The sequence below is a fragment of the Nerophis ophidion genome, linkage group LG12, assembly GCF_033978795.1.
Source record: "Nerophis ophidion isolate RoL-2023_Sa linkage group LG12, RoL_Noph_v1.0, whole genome shotgun sequence".
NCBI lineage: Eukaryota > Metazoa > Chordata > Actinopteri > Syngnathiformes > Syngnathidae > Nerophis > Nerophis ophidion.
In genome coordinates this window covers 22,299,144-22,320,198 of record NC_084622.1, presented here as the reverse complement: position 1 = coordinate 22,320,198, position 21,055 = coordinate 22,299,144, and the positions used below count along the sequence as shown (strand labels likewise).

General features: G+C 38.2%; 1 protein-coding gene across 3 annotated transcripts in view; it reads left to right on the top strand.

Annotated features, from left to right (window-relative positions):
* znf423 (zinc finger protein 423) overlaps nucleotides 1-21,055 on the top strand; it is a 419,133-nt gene that overhangs the window by 370,455 nt on the left and 27,623 nt on the right. For all 3 annotated transcript variants that reach the window (XM_061917091.1, XM_061917090.1, XM_061917089.1), the window contains 2 exons: nucleotides 8,472-8,603; nucleotides 14,142-14,257. In XM_061917091.1, the coding sequence (XP_061773075.1) occupies nucleotides 8,472-8,603; nucleotides 14,142-14,257 (248 nt within the window). The remainder of the gene's footprint in view (nucleotides 1-8,471; nucleotides 8,604-14,141; nucleotides 14,258-21,055) is intronic.

The window sequence follows — 21,055 nt, the reverse complement described above, 5'->3', positions numbered from 1 at the left end:
TAACGGCAGGATGCTGTACGACTTTGTCATCTCACTATGGGTCACATGCACAAACGCTCACACGCCGACTCCCTCTCAGGAGGGGGAAGGCAGCGTACCGAGTGTGCAGTCCTCACACACACTGATCAAAACAATGTGTTTGTCTGAATAGAATAAGTGTTTGATGACACGCTGGAGGCCTCGTGTCCATGTCCTGGTTTATGGCTAATGATCGGTATGCACATCACCATAAGGCGCATTAACAAAACAATATAAGAACTCCTCTTGACATTTCGAATTATATTTTTTCAGCGACAAACTGAGTAAAAAACAAAAAAAAAGGTTGAGTTGTGTGGGCAACTATTTCAGTCCGGTTCAAACAAACAAATATTCACAATAAAACATTTTTCTTACGCAATTTTTTGAGATTTATTCTAGCTCATTTAGAAGGTACACAGGCTGAAAACCACTGTCAGTACTACAGTCGATCGCTACATTTGCAGGTGAAAAAAAAACTCTACTATGCAAAGCCAACGCCATTTTATCACACCCAGAACATTAAAAAGGATTTGCAAATCATTGTATTCTATTTTTATTTATTATTTACACTAACAAAGTGTGAATGTGAGTGTTAATGTTGTCCGTCTCTGTGTTGGCCCTGCAATGAGGTGGCGACTTGTCCAGGGTGTACCCCGCCTTCTGCCCGATTGATCTGAGATAGGCACAAGCGACCCCAAAAGGGAATAAGCGGTAGAAAATGGATGGATGGATCGAAACTGAGTATAGAACACAAAAAAGGTTGAGTTGTATGGGCAACAATTTCAGTCCGGTTATACAAACAAATATTCACAATAACACATTTTTTTTACGCATTTTAGGATGTTAGATTGATTTCAGCTCATTTAGAAGGTACACGGGCTGAAAACCACTATCAGTAACGACAGTCGATCGCTACATCGGCAGGTGCAAGTTAAAACTCTAATAAGCACAGCCAACACCATTTTATCAACAACACCCAGAACATTGAATAGGATTTGCAAATCATTGTATTGAATTTGTATTTATAATTTACAAAAACAAAGTGTGAATGTGAGCGTGAATGTTGTCTGTCTATCTCTGTTGGCCCTGCGATGAGATGGCAACTTGTCCAGGGTGTACCACGCCTTCCGCCCGATTGTAGCTGAGATAGGCACCAGAACCCCCCGCGACCCGGAAAGGGAATAAGCGGAAGAAAATGGATGGATGGAAGGATGTATTCTATTTTTATACATGATTTACACAAACAAAGTGTGAATGTTGTCTGTCTATCTGTGTTGGCCCTGCGATGAGGTGGCGACTTGTCCAGGGTGTACACCGCCTTCCGCCCGATTGTAGCTGAGATAGGCACCAGCACCCCCCACGACCCCAAAAGGGAATAAGCGGTAGAAAATGGATGGATGGATAGAAACTGAGTATAGAACACAAAAAATGTTGAGTTGTGTTGGCAACAATTTCAGTCCGGTTCAAACAAACAAATATTCACAATAACGCATTTTTCTTACGCATTTTTTTGACACATTTTAGGATGTTAGATTTATATCAACTCATTTAGAAGGTACACGGGCTGAAAACCACTGTCAGTAACGACAGTCAATCGCTACATCGGCAGGTCCAAGTTAAAACTCTACTAAGCACAGCCAACACTATTCTATCAACAACACCCAGAACATTGAAAAGGATTTGCAAATCATTGTATTCTATTTTTATTTATGATTTACACGAACAAAGTGTGAATGTGAGTGTGAATGTTTTCTGTCTATCTGTGTTGGCCCTGCGATGAGGTGGCGACTTGTCCAGGGTGTACGCCGCCTTCCGCCCGATTGTAGCTGAGATAGTCACCAGCACCCCCCACGACCCCAAAAGAGAATAAGCGGTAGAAAATAAATGGATGGATGGAAACTGAGTATAGAACACAAAAAAGGTTGAGTTGTGTGGGCAACGATTTCAGTCCGGTTCAAACAAACAAATATTTACAATAACACATTTTTCTTACGCATTGTTTTGACGCATTTTAGGATGTTAGATTTATTTCAGCTCATTTAGAAGGTACACGAGCTGAAAACCACTGTCAGTGACTACAGTCAATCGCTACATCGGCAGGTCCAAGTTAAAACTGTACTAAGCACAGCCAATACCATTTTATCAACAACACCCAGAACATTGAAAAGGATTTGCAAATCATAGAATTCTATTTGTATTTATAATTTACACAAACAAAGTGTGAATGTGAGTGTGAATGTTGTCTGTCTATCTGTGTTGGCCCTGCAATGAGATGGCGACTTGTCCAGGGTGTACCACGCCTTCCACCCAATTGTAGCTGAGATAGGCACCAGCACCCCCACGACCCCAAAAGGGAATAAGCAGTAGAAAATGGATGGATGGATGGATGTTATCTATTTTTATGTATGATTTACACAAACAAAGTGTGAATGTTGTCTGTCTATCTGTGTTGGCCCTGCGATGAGGTGGCGACTTGTCCAGGGTGTACACTGCCTTCCGCCCGATTGTAGCTGAGATAGGCACCAGCACCCCCCACGACCCCAAAAGGGAATAAGCGGTAGAAAATGGATGGATGGATAGAAACTGAGTATAGAACACAAAAAATGTTGAGTTGTGTTGGCAACAATTTCAGTCCGGTTCAAACAAACAAATATTCACAATAACACATTTTTCTTACGCATTTTTTTGACGCATTTTAGGATGTTAGATTTATTTCAGCTCATTTAGAACAGTCGTACCCAACCACCGGGCCGTGGCCCGATTGGTACCGGGCCGTGGCCCGATTGGTACCGGGCCGTGGCCCGATTGGTACCGGGCCGCAGAATAATTTTTTATTAAAAAAAATGTTTTATTTTTTTTATTTTTTTTTTATTAAATCAACATAAAAACACAATATACACTTACAAATAGTGCACTAACCACAAAAAACTCCCTTTTTCACGACAAAAACGTCCCTTTTTCATGACAAAGAAGAAAAAAAAAAAAAAAAAAAAAGGACACCCCCCCCCCCGGGCCGCGGGACAAATTATTAAGCGTTGACCGGTCCGCGGATACAAAAAGGTTGGGGACCACTGATTTAGAAGGTACACGGGCTGAAAACCACTGTCAGTAACTACAGTCGATCGCTACATCTGCAGGTGAAAGTTAAAACTCTACTAAGCAAAGCAAATGGCATTTTATCAACAACACCCAGAACATTGAAAAAGATTTGCAAATCATTGTATTCTATTTTTATTTATGATTTACACAAACAAAGTGTGTATGATATCTTTTTGTGTTGGCCCTTCAATGAGGTGGCAACTTGTCCAGGGTGTACGCCGCCTTCCGCCCATGTGCAGCTGAGATAGGCTCCAGCGACCCCGGATGGGACAAGAGGTAGAAAATGGATGGATGGACATTTTTCTTACTTGATCTTTTGGTCTATTTTGTATCTTTTTTCCATATGCACCATATTGCCTAAAAACATTTGAGGTCCTCTCCAAGGTTTCTCATAGTCATCATTGTCACTGGCGTCCCACTGGGTGTGAGTTTTCCTTGCCCTTATGTGGGTTCTTCCGAGGATGTCGTAGTCGTAGTCGTAGTGGTTTGTACAGTCTTTTGAGACATTTGTAATTTAGGGCTATATAAATAAACATTGATTGATTGATTGATTGATTGATAGTGACATGCAAAATCCAGTTTCAAATAATAATAATAATTAAAAAATATCAATGGCATATTAAATACAATTTAAATAAAAATGGAATGCCTCTTCTATTTGCAGCCTTCTGATGTAAATATCAAAATATACTTTTTCCACAGGCTAATAATACATTTGAAAATAAAATAACAATAATGAATGAATCAAACATTCAAGCCTTAAAGTAGCAAGAGAAAGTGCATGAATAAAACCTTCATTATTGCTCAGTTTGCTACACTGATTTGCTTTAACACGGAATATGGAACAAGCAACGCTTATTCAACTTAATAGTGCAAAATCAACTTTCACAAAACAAACGAAAAAACCTCAATGGCTTATTAAATAAAATGTAAATAAAAAAATGTAATGCCTCTTTTCTATCTGCAGCCTTCTGAGGTAAATATCAACATTAACTTTTTCCACAGGCTAATAAATTTGAAAACAAAATAACAATGAGGTGGGCGGGGTTTGGTGGTAGCGGGGGGTGTATATTGTAGCGTCCCGGAAGAGTTAGTGCTGCAAGGGGTTCTGGGTATTTGTTTATATTGTGTTACAGTGCGGATGTTCTCCCAAAATGTGTTTGTCATTCTTGTTTGGTGTGGGTTCACAGTGTGGCGCATATTTGTAACAGTGTTAGAGTTGTTTATACGGCCACCCTCAGTGTGACCTGTATGGCTGTTGACCAAGTATGCTTGCATTCACTTGTGTGTGTACAAGATGCATCTATTATTTGACTTGACCGGCACGCTGCAAATTAAGATTAGAGCTGGCCCGCCGGTATTATACAGTGGCGATGCCCCTGTAACACTGCATTCACCGCTGATACTCATACTTGCCAACCCTCACGATTTTCCCGGGAGACTCCCAAAGTTTAGTGCCCCTCCCGAAAATCTCCCGGGGCAACCATTCTTCCGAATTTCTCCTGATTTCCAGCCGGACAACAATATCTCCTGCGGCCCGATTGGTACCAGGCCGCAGAATAATTTTTTATTAATTTTTATTTTAAAAAAATGCAGAGGGACAAATTTCAATACACCTAGTGTGTGTGTGTGTGTGTGTGTGTGTGTGTGTGTGACAATCATTGCTACTTTAACTTAACTTTAACTTAATTCAGTCACCTTATAAATGTGACTCAACATCAATCACGAGCATAAAGACAACATATTTTCCTAAAGGGGCGGTATAGCTCGGTTGGTAGCGCAGCCGTGCCAGCAACTTGAGGGTTCCAGGTTCACTGCCGTTGTTTCCTTGGGCAAGACACTTTACCCATCTGCCACCCACACTGGTTTAAATGTAACTTAAATATTGGGTTTCACTATGTAAAGCACTTAGAGTCACTAGAACAGGGGTCACCAACCTTTTTGAAACCAAGAGCTACTGCTTGGGTACTGATTAATGCTACCAGTTTGATACACACTTAAATTAATTACCAGAAATAGCCAATTTGCTCAATTTACCTTTAATAAATACATCTATATATATAAAAAAAATGGGTATTTCTGTCCGTCATTCCATCGTACATTTTTTTTCCTTCTACAGAAGGTTTTTTGTAGAGAATAAATGATGAAAAAAACATTTAATTGAACGGTTTAAAAGAGGAGAAAACACGAAAAATATTTAAATAAAATTTTGAAACATAGTTTATCTTCAATTTCGACTCTTTAAAATTCAAAATTCAACTGAAAAAAATGAAGAGAAAAACTAGCTAATCCGAATCTTTTTGAAAAAAAAAAAATGGAACATCATTGGTAATTTTTCCTGATTAAGATTAATTTTAGAATTTTGATGACAAGTTTTAAATAGGTTAAAATCCAATCTGCACTTTGTTAGAATATATAACAAATTGGACCAAGCTATATTTCTAACAAAGACAAATCATTATTTCTTCTAGATTTTTCCCCAGAACAAAAATTTTAAAAGAAATTCAAAATACTTTGAAATAAGATTTAAATTTGATTCTACAGATTTTTTAGATATGCCAGAATAATTTTTTTTTAATTTTAATCATAAGTTTGAAGAAAATTTCACAAATATTCTTCGTCGAAAAAACAGAAGCTAAAATGAAGAATTAAATTAAAATGTATTTATTATTCTTTACAATTAAAAAAAAAACTTGAACATTGATTTAAATTGTCAGGAAAGAAGAGGAAGGAATTTAAAAGGTAAAAAGGTATATGTGTTTAAAAATCCTAATCATTTTTAAGGTTGTATTTTTTCTCAAAAATTGTCTTTCTGAAAGTTATAAAAAGAAAAGTAAAAAAAATTATGAATTTATTTAAACAAGTGAAGACCAAGTCTTTAAAATATTTTCTTGTATTTTCAAATTCTATTCGAATTTTGTCTCTCTTAGAATTAAAAATGTCGAGCAAAGCGAGACCAGCTTGCTAGTAAATAAATACAATTTAAAAAATAGAGGCAGCTCACTGGTAAGTGCTGCTATTTGAGCTATTTTTAGAACAGGCCAGCGGTCGACTCATCTGGTCCTTACGGCCTACCTGGTGCCCACGGGCACCGCGTTGGTTACCCCTGCACTAGAGAAAAGCGCTATATAAATACAATTCACTTCACTAAAGAAAACACACATGCCGAAGAATCCTGACAATTGATTTAAAAGCAGTGCCTCCACCGTCGCTGGATGTGTGACACCCCCCCCTAACCCCCTCCCACTGCGTCAATCTCCCAGTCGATGATAATGAACTTCTATCGCGCTCGCCATGCCTCGGACGCTCTGGCGCCGCACACAAGCAAGCAGCCTTTGAGGTGGGTGTGTGCGAACAAGGGGACGTTTGGGGAAGCCGACCGTGGAGCATACCGACCACGTAAGCCGGTGTGGCACCCGGCACACACACACACACACACACACACACACACACACACACACAGCTATTGAGGCAGGATTAGGGCACCCTATTGTTGGCCTTTGAGGCAAGAGGAGAGAAGGGAATATGTGTGTGTTGTACTTGTCAGTGTGTGTGTCATGGATGTGTGACCGAAGACGTTATTAAACTCACAATCCCCTGCAGCTTGTGGTGCTAAATATTGTGTGTGTGTGTGTTGCTCATATTTGTCTCCCTTATATTTGGTTCCTATGTCCTGCGTAGACCGCAGGGATAAACATTTTTTATATTGGTCGATATCAATAATTATTGATATTTTTCTATCACCTATATAAAAAAAAAATATGGACCAGGAGAAAAATATATTGAAAATTTTGATATTTTTGTTTTAAATGTAACTTTACTCTGAATATAATCACGTCAGCTCTCAAAGACAGAAAGAAGCATAAATGTCAACACAACCAATAACCTGAACAATAACCTCTTTAAATTTAATTGCAAAAGTAAGCAACGTGTAAGAAGTGTTTAAGTGTAACAAAATAGTTTGTGTGTATGAATGTGTGTGTGTGTGTGTGTGTGTGTGTGTGTGTGTGTGTGTGTGTGTGTGTGTGTGTGTGTGTGTGTGTGTGTATATATATATAGTATATATATATACATATACATATATATATATATATATATATATATATTTATATATATATATTTATATATATATATATATATATACACAGGTATATATCTGTATGTATTTATATATGTATGTATGTATATGTTCGTATTTATATATGTATGTATATGTACAAACGTTTGTGTATATGTATGTATATACTGTATATGTATGTATCTATGTATATATTTATGTACGAATGTTTGTGTGTATATATATGTGTGTTTGTGTGTGTGTGTATCTATAAATATACATGTACAGTATATATATATATATTTGTGTGTGTATATATACACACACACACTATATATACATATATATACACACACACACACACATATATATATATATATATACACACACACACACATATATATATATATATATATATATATATATATATGCCAATAATAATCATAACACAGACAAAGTGCAGACTATTACCACTACAACTACTTTTAGCGTTGTATTTCTGTAAATGGAATGATAGTACATGTGTTTTTACGGAAGAAAAAACTGCCGGCTAAGTTGAAGGAATAAAAAACAACTTGTACTGTTTTTGCACTAACGATAAATTGTTGTAAAAACCAATGTCAATTAAACACAATCATTCTGGCAACTAAGGTGCCAGATTTTTCCATGTCGGCCTCCATAAACTGGTACTGTTTTTCCATTTACCGTAAAATGTCGTAATAATTAAAATAAAAACCACTATATTTTACAGTAAAATTTAGTATGAGGATTTTTTTTTACTGTAAAATGAACAGTCCAAACACAATTGATTGAATTAATAATGAAATCCAGAGGCAAATGAAAACATTATTCACGGTTACAATCGGCCCTCTGATGCCATGTGGCCCTCGATGAAAACATGAACTGTAGTCAGGCTTGGAGTTGATGGATTGTAACTTTCTGTAAAGCATTCACTCATTCATTCGGAGCGAATTCAATGAAGAATTGGCTCAAACATGAACATCAACTTTTGAATGTGTGTTGAAAAGTCAATGCTACGCCAAGTAAGTGACATTAAGAAAGCACATCAGAATGAGGTCGTCATGTTAAACCTCCCCATGTCATACCTTCCACGTCCTCCCATGGCGGCGTGCGTACCACCGCCTTTCCATCCCGTGTCTGCACCACCGCCTTTCCATCGCCCGTGTCTGCGCAAAACATCTGTCGTGAATGTTGTATTATTAAGTGTAAAATATGTTCCGGGCTCTCATAACGGCTCCATCCAACCTTCATATGTGTATCTGTGTCCTATTTGCAGAGGAGGGCATCAATCACGAGTGCAAGCTGTGCAACCAGATGTTTGATTCACCTGCCAAGCTGCTCTGCCACCTGATAGAACACAGCTTCGAAGGCATGGGAGGTACCTTCAAGTGTCCCGTCTGCTTCACAGGTGAGATTAAACACAGCACACCTTCACCTTGAAGGGGGGACTGTGGCAGGAATATGTCTGAACACATAAGAGTTGGGAAATCGTGTTAGATGTAAATATAAACAGAATACAATGATTTGCAAATCCTTTTCAACCCATATTCAGTTGAATATGCTACAAAGACAACATATATGATGTTCAAACTTATAAACATTTTTTTTTTTTTTTTTTGCAAATAATCATTAACTTTAGAATTCGATGCCAGCAACACGTGACAAAGAGGTTGGGAAAGGTGACAATAAATACTGATAAAGTTGAGGAATGCTCATCAAACACTTATTTGGAACATCCCACAGGTGTGCAGGCTAACTGGGAACAAGTGGGTGCCATGATTGGGTATAAAAACAGCTTTATGAAGCGTAAAATACGACAGCGGAGACCCCGGACTGTTGAACGACTGAAGCTCTACATAAAACAAGAATGGGAAAGAATTCCACTTTCAAAGCTTCAACAAATAGTTTCCTCAGTTCCCAAACGTTTATTGAGTGTTGTTAAAAGAAAAGGTGATGTAACACAGTGGTGAACATGCCCTTTTCCAACTACTTTGGCACGTGTTGCAGCCATGAAATTGTAGTGCATTCAATTGAATATGGGTTGAAAAGGATTTGCAAATCATTGTATTCCGTTTATATTTACATCCAACACAATTTTCCATTTCATATGGAAACGGGGTTTGTTCATTCTGTCAATCATTTCGGTTCAACTTCAGCAATAGAGCATTCACACGCAATTTCTTCAGCAATTGCCTCGTCTAGCTATGGGGTATTGTCTGTAGAATTTTAAGGACAAAAATGAATTAGTACCATTTTGGAATAAGGCTGCAACATAATGTGAATGCGTCCCAGATGCACTGTAACGGCCATTTATTCCACCGTCCTCATATTTATTGTGTTAACCCTTTAAACTGCACCAGTAGGGGCTCTGCAAAAACCATGCATAAAAGATGACACAATAACACCAATCATATGCAAATACATTTGAATTCCCTCTGAAGTCCCAAAACCACAAAGCAGATGACTCGCCAGCCATGTAGGATTTCCCATAAATTTGACCACATTATGTCCCTGACTGGCTGTCCCCTTCCGCCCTCTCCCTCACACACACACTCTCCCTCACACACTCTCCCTCACACACTCTCCCTCACACACTCTCTCCCTCACACACACTCTCCCTCACACACACTCTCCCTCACACACTCTCTCCCTCACACACACTCTCCCTCACACACTCTCTCCCTCACACACTCTCTCCCTCACACACTCTCTCCCTCACACACTCTCCCTCACACACTTTCTCCCTCACACACACTCTCCCTCACACACACTCTCCCTCACACACTCTCTCCCTCACACACTCTCTCCCTCACACACTCTCTCCCTCACACACACTCTCCCTCCCTCACACACTCTCCCTCCCTCACACACACTCTCCCTCACACTCTCTCTCCCTCACACACACTCTCCCTCACACACACTCTCCCTCACACACACTCTCCCTCACACACTCTCTCCCTCACACACACTCTCCCTCACACACTCTCTCCCTCACACACACTCTCCCTCACACACTCTCTCCCTCACACACACTCTCCCTCACACACACTCTCCCTCACACACTCTCTCCCTCACACACACTCTCCCTCACACACACTCTCCCTCACACACTCTCTCCCTCACACACACTCTCCCTCACACTCTCTCCCTCACACACACTCTCCCTCACACACACTCTCCCTCACACACACGCTCCCTCACACACTCTCCCTCACACACACTCTCCCTCACACACTCTCCCTCACACACACTCTCCCTCACACACTCTCTCCCTCACACACACTCTCCCTCACACACACTCTCCCTCACACACTCTCTCCCTCACACACTCTCTCCCTCACACACACTCTCTCCCTCACACACACTCTCTCCCTCACACACACTCTCTCCCTCACACACATTCTCTCCCTCACACACATTCTCTCCCTCACACACTCTCTCCCTCACACACTCTCCCTCACACACACACTCTCCCTCACACACTCTCCCTCACACACGCTCTCCCTCACACACTCTCTCCCTCACACATTCTTTCCCTCACACACTCTCTCCCTCACACACTCTCTCCCTCACTCACTCTCTCCCTCACACACTCTCTCTCCGTGTTGGCCTCCCCCAGTTGTCGAGTGGAATTGTGTGCCCGACTCCCAGGTACACAGCACGGCTTTAAAACTTTAACTCTATTCCTTAGTGGCTTATGAATTAGTAAGGCGGGTACCTCTCCTGTGGGGAGGCTTAATAATTCAGCACCTCCACTCGGTTGAAAACCAGAAGTTTACTGAAACAAAAGGGAGAGGGAAAGAAAGAAAGGAAATTAAAAACAACACAAAAACAGTGGAGCAGAAGTTAAAAAAGAAGAGATAATTTATTGATAAATAGCACAATGTCTGCTGAGGATAGCTCTTCTTGTGTCTCAGCTTATTTCCCCTGCTTCCTCCTCTTGCCTCTTGTAACCCACACTCTTCATCCTTTTCTGGAAGACTTGCTTTAAGACATGTGATTGTTTGCACAGCTATTTATTGTTTCGGCTGAAAATACTGTGGTAATCTTCAGCCCCTCACTCTCAATCAGACACACTGGAGGTATTTATGTTATTGCATATATATACACAGTGGTGCAAAAAAGTATTTAGTCAGCCAGCGATTGTGCAAGTTCTCCCACTTAAAATGATGACAGAGGTCTGTAATTTTCATCAAAGGTACACTTCAACTGTGAGAGACAGAATGTGAAAAAAAATCCAGGAATTCACATTGTGGGAATTTTAAAGAATTTATTAATAAATTATGGTAGAAAATAAGTGTTTGATCAACCATTCAAAGCTCTCACTGATGGAAGGAGGTTTTGGCTCAAAATCTCACGATACATGGCCCCATTCATTCTTTCCTTAACACGGATCAATCGTCCTGTCCCCTTAGCAGAAAAACAGCCCCAAAGCATGATGTTTACACCCCCATGCTTCACAGTAGTTATGGTGTTCTTGGGATGCAACTCAGTATTCTTCTTCCTCCAAACACGACGAGTTGAGTTTATACCAAAAAGTTCAATTTTGGTTTCATCTGACCACATGGCATTCTCCCAATCCTCTGCTGTATCATCCATGTATCCATTTTGGTATAAACGCAACTCATCGTGTTTGGAGGAAGAAGAATACCGTATTTTTCGGAGTATAAGTCACACCTGCCGAAAATGCATAATAAAGAAGGAAAAAAACATATATACGTCGCACTGGAGTATAAGTCGCATTTTTGGGGGAAATTTATTAGATAAAATCCAACAAGAACAGACATTTGAAAGTCAATTTAAAATAAATAAAGAATAGTGAACAAAAGGCTGAATAAGTGTACATTATATGAGGCATAAATAACCAACTGCAATGTTTACCTAACATATTATGGTAAGAGTCATTCAAATAACTATAACATATAGAACATGCTATACCTTTACCAAACAATCTGTCACTCCTAATCGCTAAATCCCATGAAATCTTCGTTTTCGGTGTCGCTTCTAAACAATTCTGCCAACTCCAAAGGAAGACAATGCGCCGCTTCCTCTTCTATCTTTTCTATCTTATCTCTATATATTTTTTAAAATTTTCCTGAAGGAACCCTCCTGAAGGAATCAATAAAGTACTATCTATCTATCGGTACGTCGCTTACATCCGAGTCATCGTCAGGTGCAATTCCAATTATTCCAGCCTTTCTGAATCCGGACAGTATGGTTTCGGTTGTCCCTGATGCCCATGCTTTGTCGATCCATCCGATGACATCCAGTAATAGTAGTCTCCACTTTTCGCCAGTCCCTTACAAGTTTCTTGTTTATTCCAAACTTTCTTTCTACTGCTGTTTCCTGCTGCGTATTTCACTACTTCCAGCTTGTAACCTGCAGTGTATGCTTTCCTTTTCGGTGACATTTTTGTTCAGCCCTTTGTTTTTATAAGTTACTGCCAATGTACCGTAGCAGGTAGCGTCTTCTGTCCCACAATGCACTTCTGCCATTTCATTGGTTGACGTGTGTGTGACGATTGCTGACTTCCGTAAGTCTCATACGTGAATGAGATAAATAATATTTTATATTTTACGGTAATATGTTAATAATTTCACACATAAATCGCTCCGGAGTATACGTCGCACCCCCGGCCAAACTATGAAAAAAACTGCGACTTATATTCCGAAAAATACGGTACTGAGTTGCGCCCGGAGAACACCATGCCTACTGTTAAAGTTAAAGTACCAATGATTGTCACAAACATACTAGATGTGGCAAAATTATTCTCTGCATTCGACCCATCACCCTTGATCACCCCCTGGGAGGTGAGGGGAGCAGTGGGCAGAAGCGGTGCCGCACCTGGGAATCATTTTTGGTGATTTAACCCCCAATTCCAACCCTTAATGCTGAGTGCCAAGCAGGGAGGTCATGGCTCTCATTTTTATAGTCTTTGGTATGACTCGGGCGGGATTTGAACGGACAACCTACCCATCTCAGGACGGACAGTCTAACCACTAGGCTGTGAAGCATGGGGGTGGAAACATCATGCTTTGGGGCTGTTTTTCTGCTAAGGGGACAGGACGATTGATCCGTGTTAAGGAAAAAATGAATGGGGCCATGTATCGTGAGATTTTGAGCCAAAACCTCTTTCCATCAGTGAGAGCTTTGAATGGTTGACCAAATACTTATTTTCCACCATAATATACAAAAAAAAAATATTTAAAATTCCTACAATGTGAATTCCTGGACATTCTGTCTCTCACAGTTGAAGTGTACCTATGATGAAAATTACAGACCTCTGTCATCATTTTAAGTGGGAGAACTTGCACAATCGCTGGCTGACTAAATACTTTTTTGCCCCACTGTGTGTGTGTGTGTGTATATATATATATATATATATATATATATATATATATATATATATATATATATATATATATATATATATATATATATGTATGTATGTATGTATATATATATATATATATATATATATATATGTATGTATATATATATATACATGTATGTATATATATACTATATATATATATGTATGTGTATATATATATGTATGTATGTGTGTGTGTGTGTGTGTGTGTGTGTGTGTGTGTGTGTGTGTGTATATATTTGTATATATATATATATATTTTTATATATATGTATATATATGTAGGTGTATATATGTATGTTTATATGTATACATATATGTATATATACTTATATATACATATATGTATATATATAAATATATGTATATATATATATATATATATATATATATATATATATATATAAACTGTTTTTTGTTTATTATTAATATAAATTTGTCAGCTTTTTTTCATTTCATGATGCCTTTTTCTCGAGTTTTACATTTTGATAGAGGGAGGTATTTTATATTTATTTTTATTTTCATCTATTTTATACATCTACTGTATTATATAATGTGTCCTTCCTTCCTCAGTGTTTGTACAAGCCAACAAGCTGCAGCAGCACATCTTTGCCGTCCACGGTCAAGAGGACAAGATCTACGACTGTTCTCAGTGTCCTCAGAAGTTCTTCTTTCAGACCGAACTGCAGGTAAGGATGGTGGCCCACTATGTCTTTCAGAAAATGTACCTAAAAATTCCATCTAGTAAACGGAAAATATGGTCTGGTTACAGGAACATTTAAAAAAAAAAAAATAATAATTTTAAAAATGTACCTAAAAATTCCATCTTATATACCGAAAATACGGTCTTATTGCAAGAACATTTGGAAAAACAATTATTAAAAAATGTACCTTAAAATTACATCTAATATACCGAAAGTATGGTCTGATTATAAGAGCATTTGAAAAAAATAATAGTAATAAAAAAAATTATCCAAAAATTACATCTAATATACCAAAAATATGGTCTGATTACAAGAACATTTGAAAAAAAAAATGAATAATTAAAAAATGCACCTAAAAATTCCATCTAATATAGCGAAAATATGGTCAGATTACAAAAACAATTGAAAAAAAGAATAATAATAATAAATGTACCTAAAAATTCCATCCAATATACCGGAAATATGGTCTGATTACATGAACATTTGAAAAAGTATATGTATAAGAAGACCTAATGAAGCTTTTTGAACGTGTAAAACTAATATGATCACTTAATTGCATATTTTTCTCACCCTGGTCCGTGATTACTTTATCAATCAGTCAACGTTTCTTTATGTAGCCCTAAATTACAAATGTCTCAAAGGGCTGCAAAAAACCCTTTAAAACTCATACAGTAAAAACTTAAGTCACACTGAAAGTCACACACACACGCACACACACACACACACACACACACACACACACTAGGTGTGGTGAAATGATCCTCTGCAGTTGACCCATCCCCTGTTCCACCCCCTGCGAGGTGAGGGGAGCAGTGAGCAGTAGCGTTGGCCGCGCTCGGGAATCATTTTTGGTGATTTAACCCCCAATTCCAACCCTTGATGTTGAGTGTTTAGCGGGGAAGTAAATGGGTCCCATTTTTATAGTCTTTGGTATGACTCCATGGTTAAACATTACCACCCCTGGAAAAAAAATGGAATCCCCAATCTCAGAGAATGTTCATTCAGTTGTTTATCTACCGCATTTTTCGGAGTATAAGTCGCACCTGCCAAAAATGCACAATAAAGAAGGGAAAAAAACACCTAAGTCACACTGGAGTATAAGTCGCATTTTTTGGAGAAATTTATTTGATAAAACCCAACACCAAGAATAAACATTTGAAAGGCAATTTAAAATAAATAAAGAATAGTGAACAACAGGCTGAATAAGTGTACGTTATATGAGGCATAAATAACCAGCTGCTATGTTAACCTAACATATTATGGTTGGAGTCATTCAAATAACTATAACATATAGAACAGGGGTCACCAACCTTTTTGAAACCAAGAACTACTTCTTGGGTACTGATGAATGCGAAGGGCTACCAGTTTGATACAAACTTAAATAAATTGCCACAAATAGCCAATTTGCTCAATTTAGCTTTAATAAATAAATCAATCTATATATATATATATATATATATATATATATATATATATATATATATATAAAAAATTGGTATTTCTGTCTGTCATTCCGTCGTACTTTTTGTTTTCCTTTTACGGAAGGTTTTTTGTAGAGAATAAATAATGAAAAAAACACGTAATTGAACGGTTTAAAAGAGGAGAAAACTCGAAAAAAATTAAAATTAAATTTTGAAACAGTTTATCTTCAATTTCGACTCTTTAAAATTCAAAATTCAACCGAAAAAAAATGAAGAGAAAAACTAGCTAATTTGAATCTTTTTGAAAAAGTAAAAAATAGACTGAATGGAACACCATTAGTAATTATTCTTTATTAAGATTAATTTTAGAATTTTGATGACATGTTTTAAATAGGTTAAAATCCACTTTAGAAATAAGATTTAAGTTTGATTCTACAGATTTTCTAGATTTGCCAGAATTTTTTGGGGAATTTTAATCATAAGTTTGAAGAAATATTTCACAAATATTCTTCGTCGAAAAAACACAAATACTTGAACATTGATTTAAATTGTCAGGAAAGAAGAGGAAGGAATTTAAATGGTAAAAAGGTATATGTGTTTAAATCCTAAAATCATTTTTAAGGTTTTATTTTTTTCTCTAAAATTGTCTTTCTGAAAGTTATAAGAAGCAAAGTAAAAAAATAAATGAATTTATTTAAACAAGTGAAGACCAAGTCTTTAAAATATTTTCTTGGATTTTCAAATTCTATTTGAGTTTTGTCTCTCTTAGAATTAAAAATGTCGAGCAAAGCGAGACCAGCTTGCTAGTAATGAAAATAAAATGTAGAAAATAGAGGCAGCTCACTGGTAAGTGCTGCTATTTGACCTATTTTTAGAACAGGCCAGCGGGCGACTCATCTGGTCCTTACGGGCGACCTGGTGCCCACGGGCACCGCGTTGGTGACCCCTGATATAGAACATGCTATATCTTTACCAAACAATCTGTCACTCCTAATCCATAAATCCCATGAAATCTTATACGTCTAGTCTCTTACGTGAATGAGCTAAATAATATTATTTGATATTTTACGGTAATGTGTTAATAATTTCACGCATAAGTCGCTCCTGAGTATAAATCGCACCCCTGACCAAATTATGAAAAAAACTGCGACTTATAGTCAGAAAAATACGGTAATCAGAATAGTGTCTTTTTATTGGAAGAACAGCCTTCACATACTTCTACACAAGATCCTGGTAAACAACATTTACAAGATGTGTTGCCAACTAGACAAAGTTGCAACACCAAGTGTCAGTGATGTAGGATTAGTGCTGGCGGGCATATGGCCGCTAAGTCCATTTAACAGCAGGCTAACTGCTGGACCTTGTCGGTTAATGTCCACACAGACACAACTCACACCTCACACACACTTCCATCCCTCACCTTCATGCAGCGTGGCTCTGAAGGATGAACCTTGGAATGAGACACAAGCCCAGAACTGCTGCAGATGTGTCAAAGTGGTTTTCACTGAGGGCCACATCGCAGTGATGTTTGGTCCCAAAGGGCCGCTTATATCAGTGAATACTATTATAACACAATATTGTATTAGTAGATATTTTAAAAACTAAAGTGTAAAATAAATATGGTAAGTTGCAATAATTTCACGTCAAAATTCAGTGTATATTACTGTAAATGGAAAAAATGTACTGCTGTTTTTATGGTTAAAAAAAAGGCAGCTAAGTTGCCAGAATTTTACGGTAAAATTTAGTTTAAAATATGGGGTGCCGTTGAAGGTCGAAGCTCTACTGCAGGTGTCCCCAAACTACGGCCTGCCAGCGTCCAAAATCCGGCCCGCGGGAAGTCCCAAGTTAATATATTTAAATTTGCATTTTATTTTTGTATTTTAAATTTTTTAAAATCTGTCCTTTCTAATCCATTTTATACTGCTTGTTACTCTCGGTGTCTCCTAGCCACCCAGGCAAATCATATTGTTTAAAAATGCATTTTCCCATTGATAATGTGACATCATTGCGCTCGGAATATGTATATGTATATATATATATATATATATATATATATATATATATATATATATAAACACATACATATATATATATATATAAATATATATTTATATATATTTCTATATATATATATATATATATATACACATATATATGTATATATATATATATATATATATATATACATATATATATATGTATATATATATATATATATATATATATATACACACACATATATATGTATATATGTATATATACACACATATATGTATATATATATTTGTGTATATATGTGTATATATATGTGTGTGTGTGTGTGTATATATATATATATATATATATGTGTGTATATATATAAATATATATTATGTATGTGTGTATATATATATGGGTGTGTGTATGTGTATATATATATATATATATATATATATATGTATGTATATATATATATGTATGTATATATGTATGCATGTATATATATATATATATATATATATATATGTATATGTATATATATATATATGTATATGTATATATATATATGTGTATGTGTACATATATATATATATATATATATATATATATATATATATATATATTCAAGCTTACTGTGGTTTATCCGTTATACATTGCTCAATACCGGGGAGAATGGAATATAGGTTAGGTCAGGAAAATACACAGATGCTATTTCATCCCTACAAGTCTGTTTTGAAGGTGTCCCTGCTCTTCATAGGATTATATTATGTATTGTATTTTAAAATCCCCTGTTTCACAGGTTTCCTTGATCTTCGGGGGATTTTATTATATATGCATCCATTTTCTACCGTTTATCCCTTTCAGGATTGCGGGGGGGGGGGGTTCTGGAGACTGTGTTATTTTAAAATCCCCTGAAGAGCAGGGAAACCTGCGAACCAGGCTTGAGGGATGAAATAGCCTCGGTGTTATTTCCTGACCTGATATATATTTTAAAGCCCGGCCCCCGGCTGAATTTTTTTTAACCCATTGCAGCCCCCGGGTCAAAAAGTTTGGGGACCCCTGCTCTACTGTGTAAAATGTACTTAAGACTCAATTAAGGCATACTTGACAACCCTCACAAAGTTTCTGGGAGACTCTCGGATTTCAGTGCCTCTCCCAAAAATCTCCCGGGACAACCATTCTCCCGAATTTCTCCTGATTTCCAGCTAGACCTAAGTGAGGACAGCCTGTTGTCACGTCCACTTTCCCTCTATATAAACAGCCGGCCCAGTCACGTTATAACATCTACGGCTTTTGGAGAGTGCACCACTGCACACACGACAAGAAGGAGGCTCATATATATGTCTCCATTATCCATAGGTTTATCTATAACCCATAAAGTAGGCAGGCACAGATATATTTCTCAGTGTGTGTTTATTCCAGCTGGCACGTTAATACACTGACACACAACATCCGGATTCCCATCATGCATTGCTTCAAAACTACGGCAAGTAGTAATGTCAAAAAAAAAAGATAGTGACAGAGAATAGAACGAGGATGGACAATTCAACCCTAAACCCACTCCTTTCCTGCAAATGAAACGTCACAGATGCTGCCTATACCTATGCTTCTTCAAAGGCTGTGCTACTGACTGCAAAGCATTGCACTTTCAAATACAACAATGAGTAGAGGAGTGTTGTGTGTGTGTATATATGTGTACATAAATGAACCCTGAATTATCCTTGAATTTCAGTGAATTCTAGCTATAAATATACAGCCGCCCCCCCCCCCATTCTCCCGAATTCGGAGGTCTCAATGTTGGCAAGTATGCAGTAAGGTCGTGTCGCATTTTCATCCCAGCAAGTTGCAGTCACGTTACGGAGTGTATTTCCTCCTCTAATTTGTCCACCTTGATAACTTTCACATCCCCTTTGCAAGTGTTGGTTTGCATGCGTGATAACTTGCAGCCTCGGTCTGACCTGCCGCTGCTCCCACGTCCCACGGGGAGACCCTCTAAGTGGGCGAGACAGAAAGGCAGACGGGGGGGAGATAGAGAGCTACCGTGGAGGTTAATGCCACTGCCAGCATTTACTGTGTGTGTGTGTGTGTGTGTGTGTGTGTGTGTGTGTGTGTGTGTGTTCTGGCAATGCTTACTTAATGGGGACATCGCTTTGTTTACACAGTTACGTTTAGGGGACCTCTGATGGTATGGGGACAAAAAAAGGGAAGCCTTTTTGAATGATAGATCCATTCTGAAGACGCCTAAGTGATTTTTCAAAAAGTTTCTGTGATCCCCATGAACCATATTGACTCTGTTCCACCCAGGGTCCCCAGTAAGTATGATCAGCACATTACTTCATCAATCCAGAGATTTAAAGACGTGTATGGACTAACTGGACAGTGGACATTTTACCTCATTTTTGTATGCCTCCACAACCTGGAGAAAGGGTGGTCCCCACAAGTCATGATAACGTGTGTGTGTGTGTGTGTGTGTGTGTGTGTGTGTGTGTGTGTGTGTGTGTGTGTGTGTGTGTGTGTGTGTGTGTGTGTGTGTTTGTTTGTGTGTGTCTTTTAATGAGGTGGGGATGGATGAGGACGGCTGTTTGGCTATCTAGAAAGGCTTTAGCCTCTTTTAGTCCCTCTGAGAGTTTGTGTTGTCCTGCTCTCTCACACACACACACACACACACACACACACACACACACACACACACACACACACACACACACATCGTTGCATCATCCCATACCCCTCCAGACCGATTCCTTCTTCACTTCTTCATTTCCAACGCCGTCCCTCCTCCTGCACATCGAGTCCATGTCTCGGCCTTCTCGCCTCGGGACTCTTTTTTTTTTTACCCTTCCCGTTCCTCTCCAGACTCCGGTTCTTTTCTTCCTGCCCCCGACTCATGCGTCCCAGAAGAAGCAGCCCCTATGCATATTTTAGCCCCCCTTCTCCTCTCTTCCTCTCCTCTGTGCCGCTCCCCGGTCCCACATAAATAGTGCAGACGTAAGCTGGTAAATAAGAGATGTTTTGCTGTGTGTGTGTGTGTGTGTGTGTGTGTGTGTGTGTGTGTGTGTGTGTGTGTGTGTGTGTGTGTGTGTGGTGTGTGGTGTGTGGTGTGTGTGTGTGTGTGTGTGTGTGTGTGTGTGTGAGAGAGAGAATAAGAAATGCACTGGTCCTGATTAGCCAGGTCCTTCCAGATCTCATTTAGTCCCAAATTTTTGTCTTTCTTCCAAGATTTCTCTCTCTCTCTTACCCCTTTTTCCCCCTCCATCATTGTACTGCTTACATTTTTTCTTTCAGCCTCTAGAGGGGGCTGTTTTACAACTTCTACCCTGAAAGTTTCCCCTGATCCATCTTCTGTTCGCCCCTCTCTAGTCATCCCTCGTTTAATTCCTCT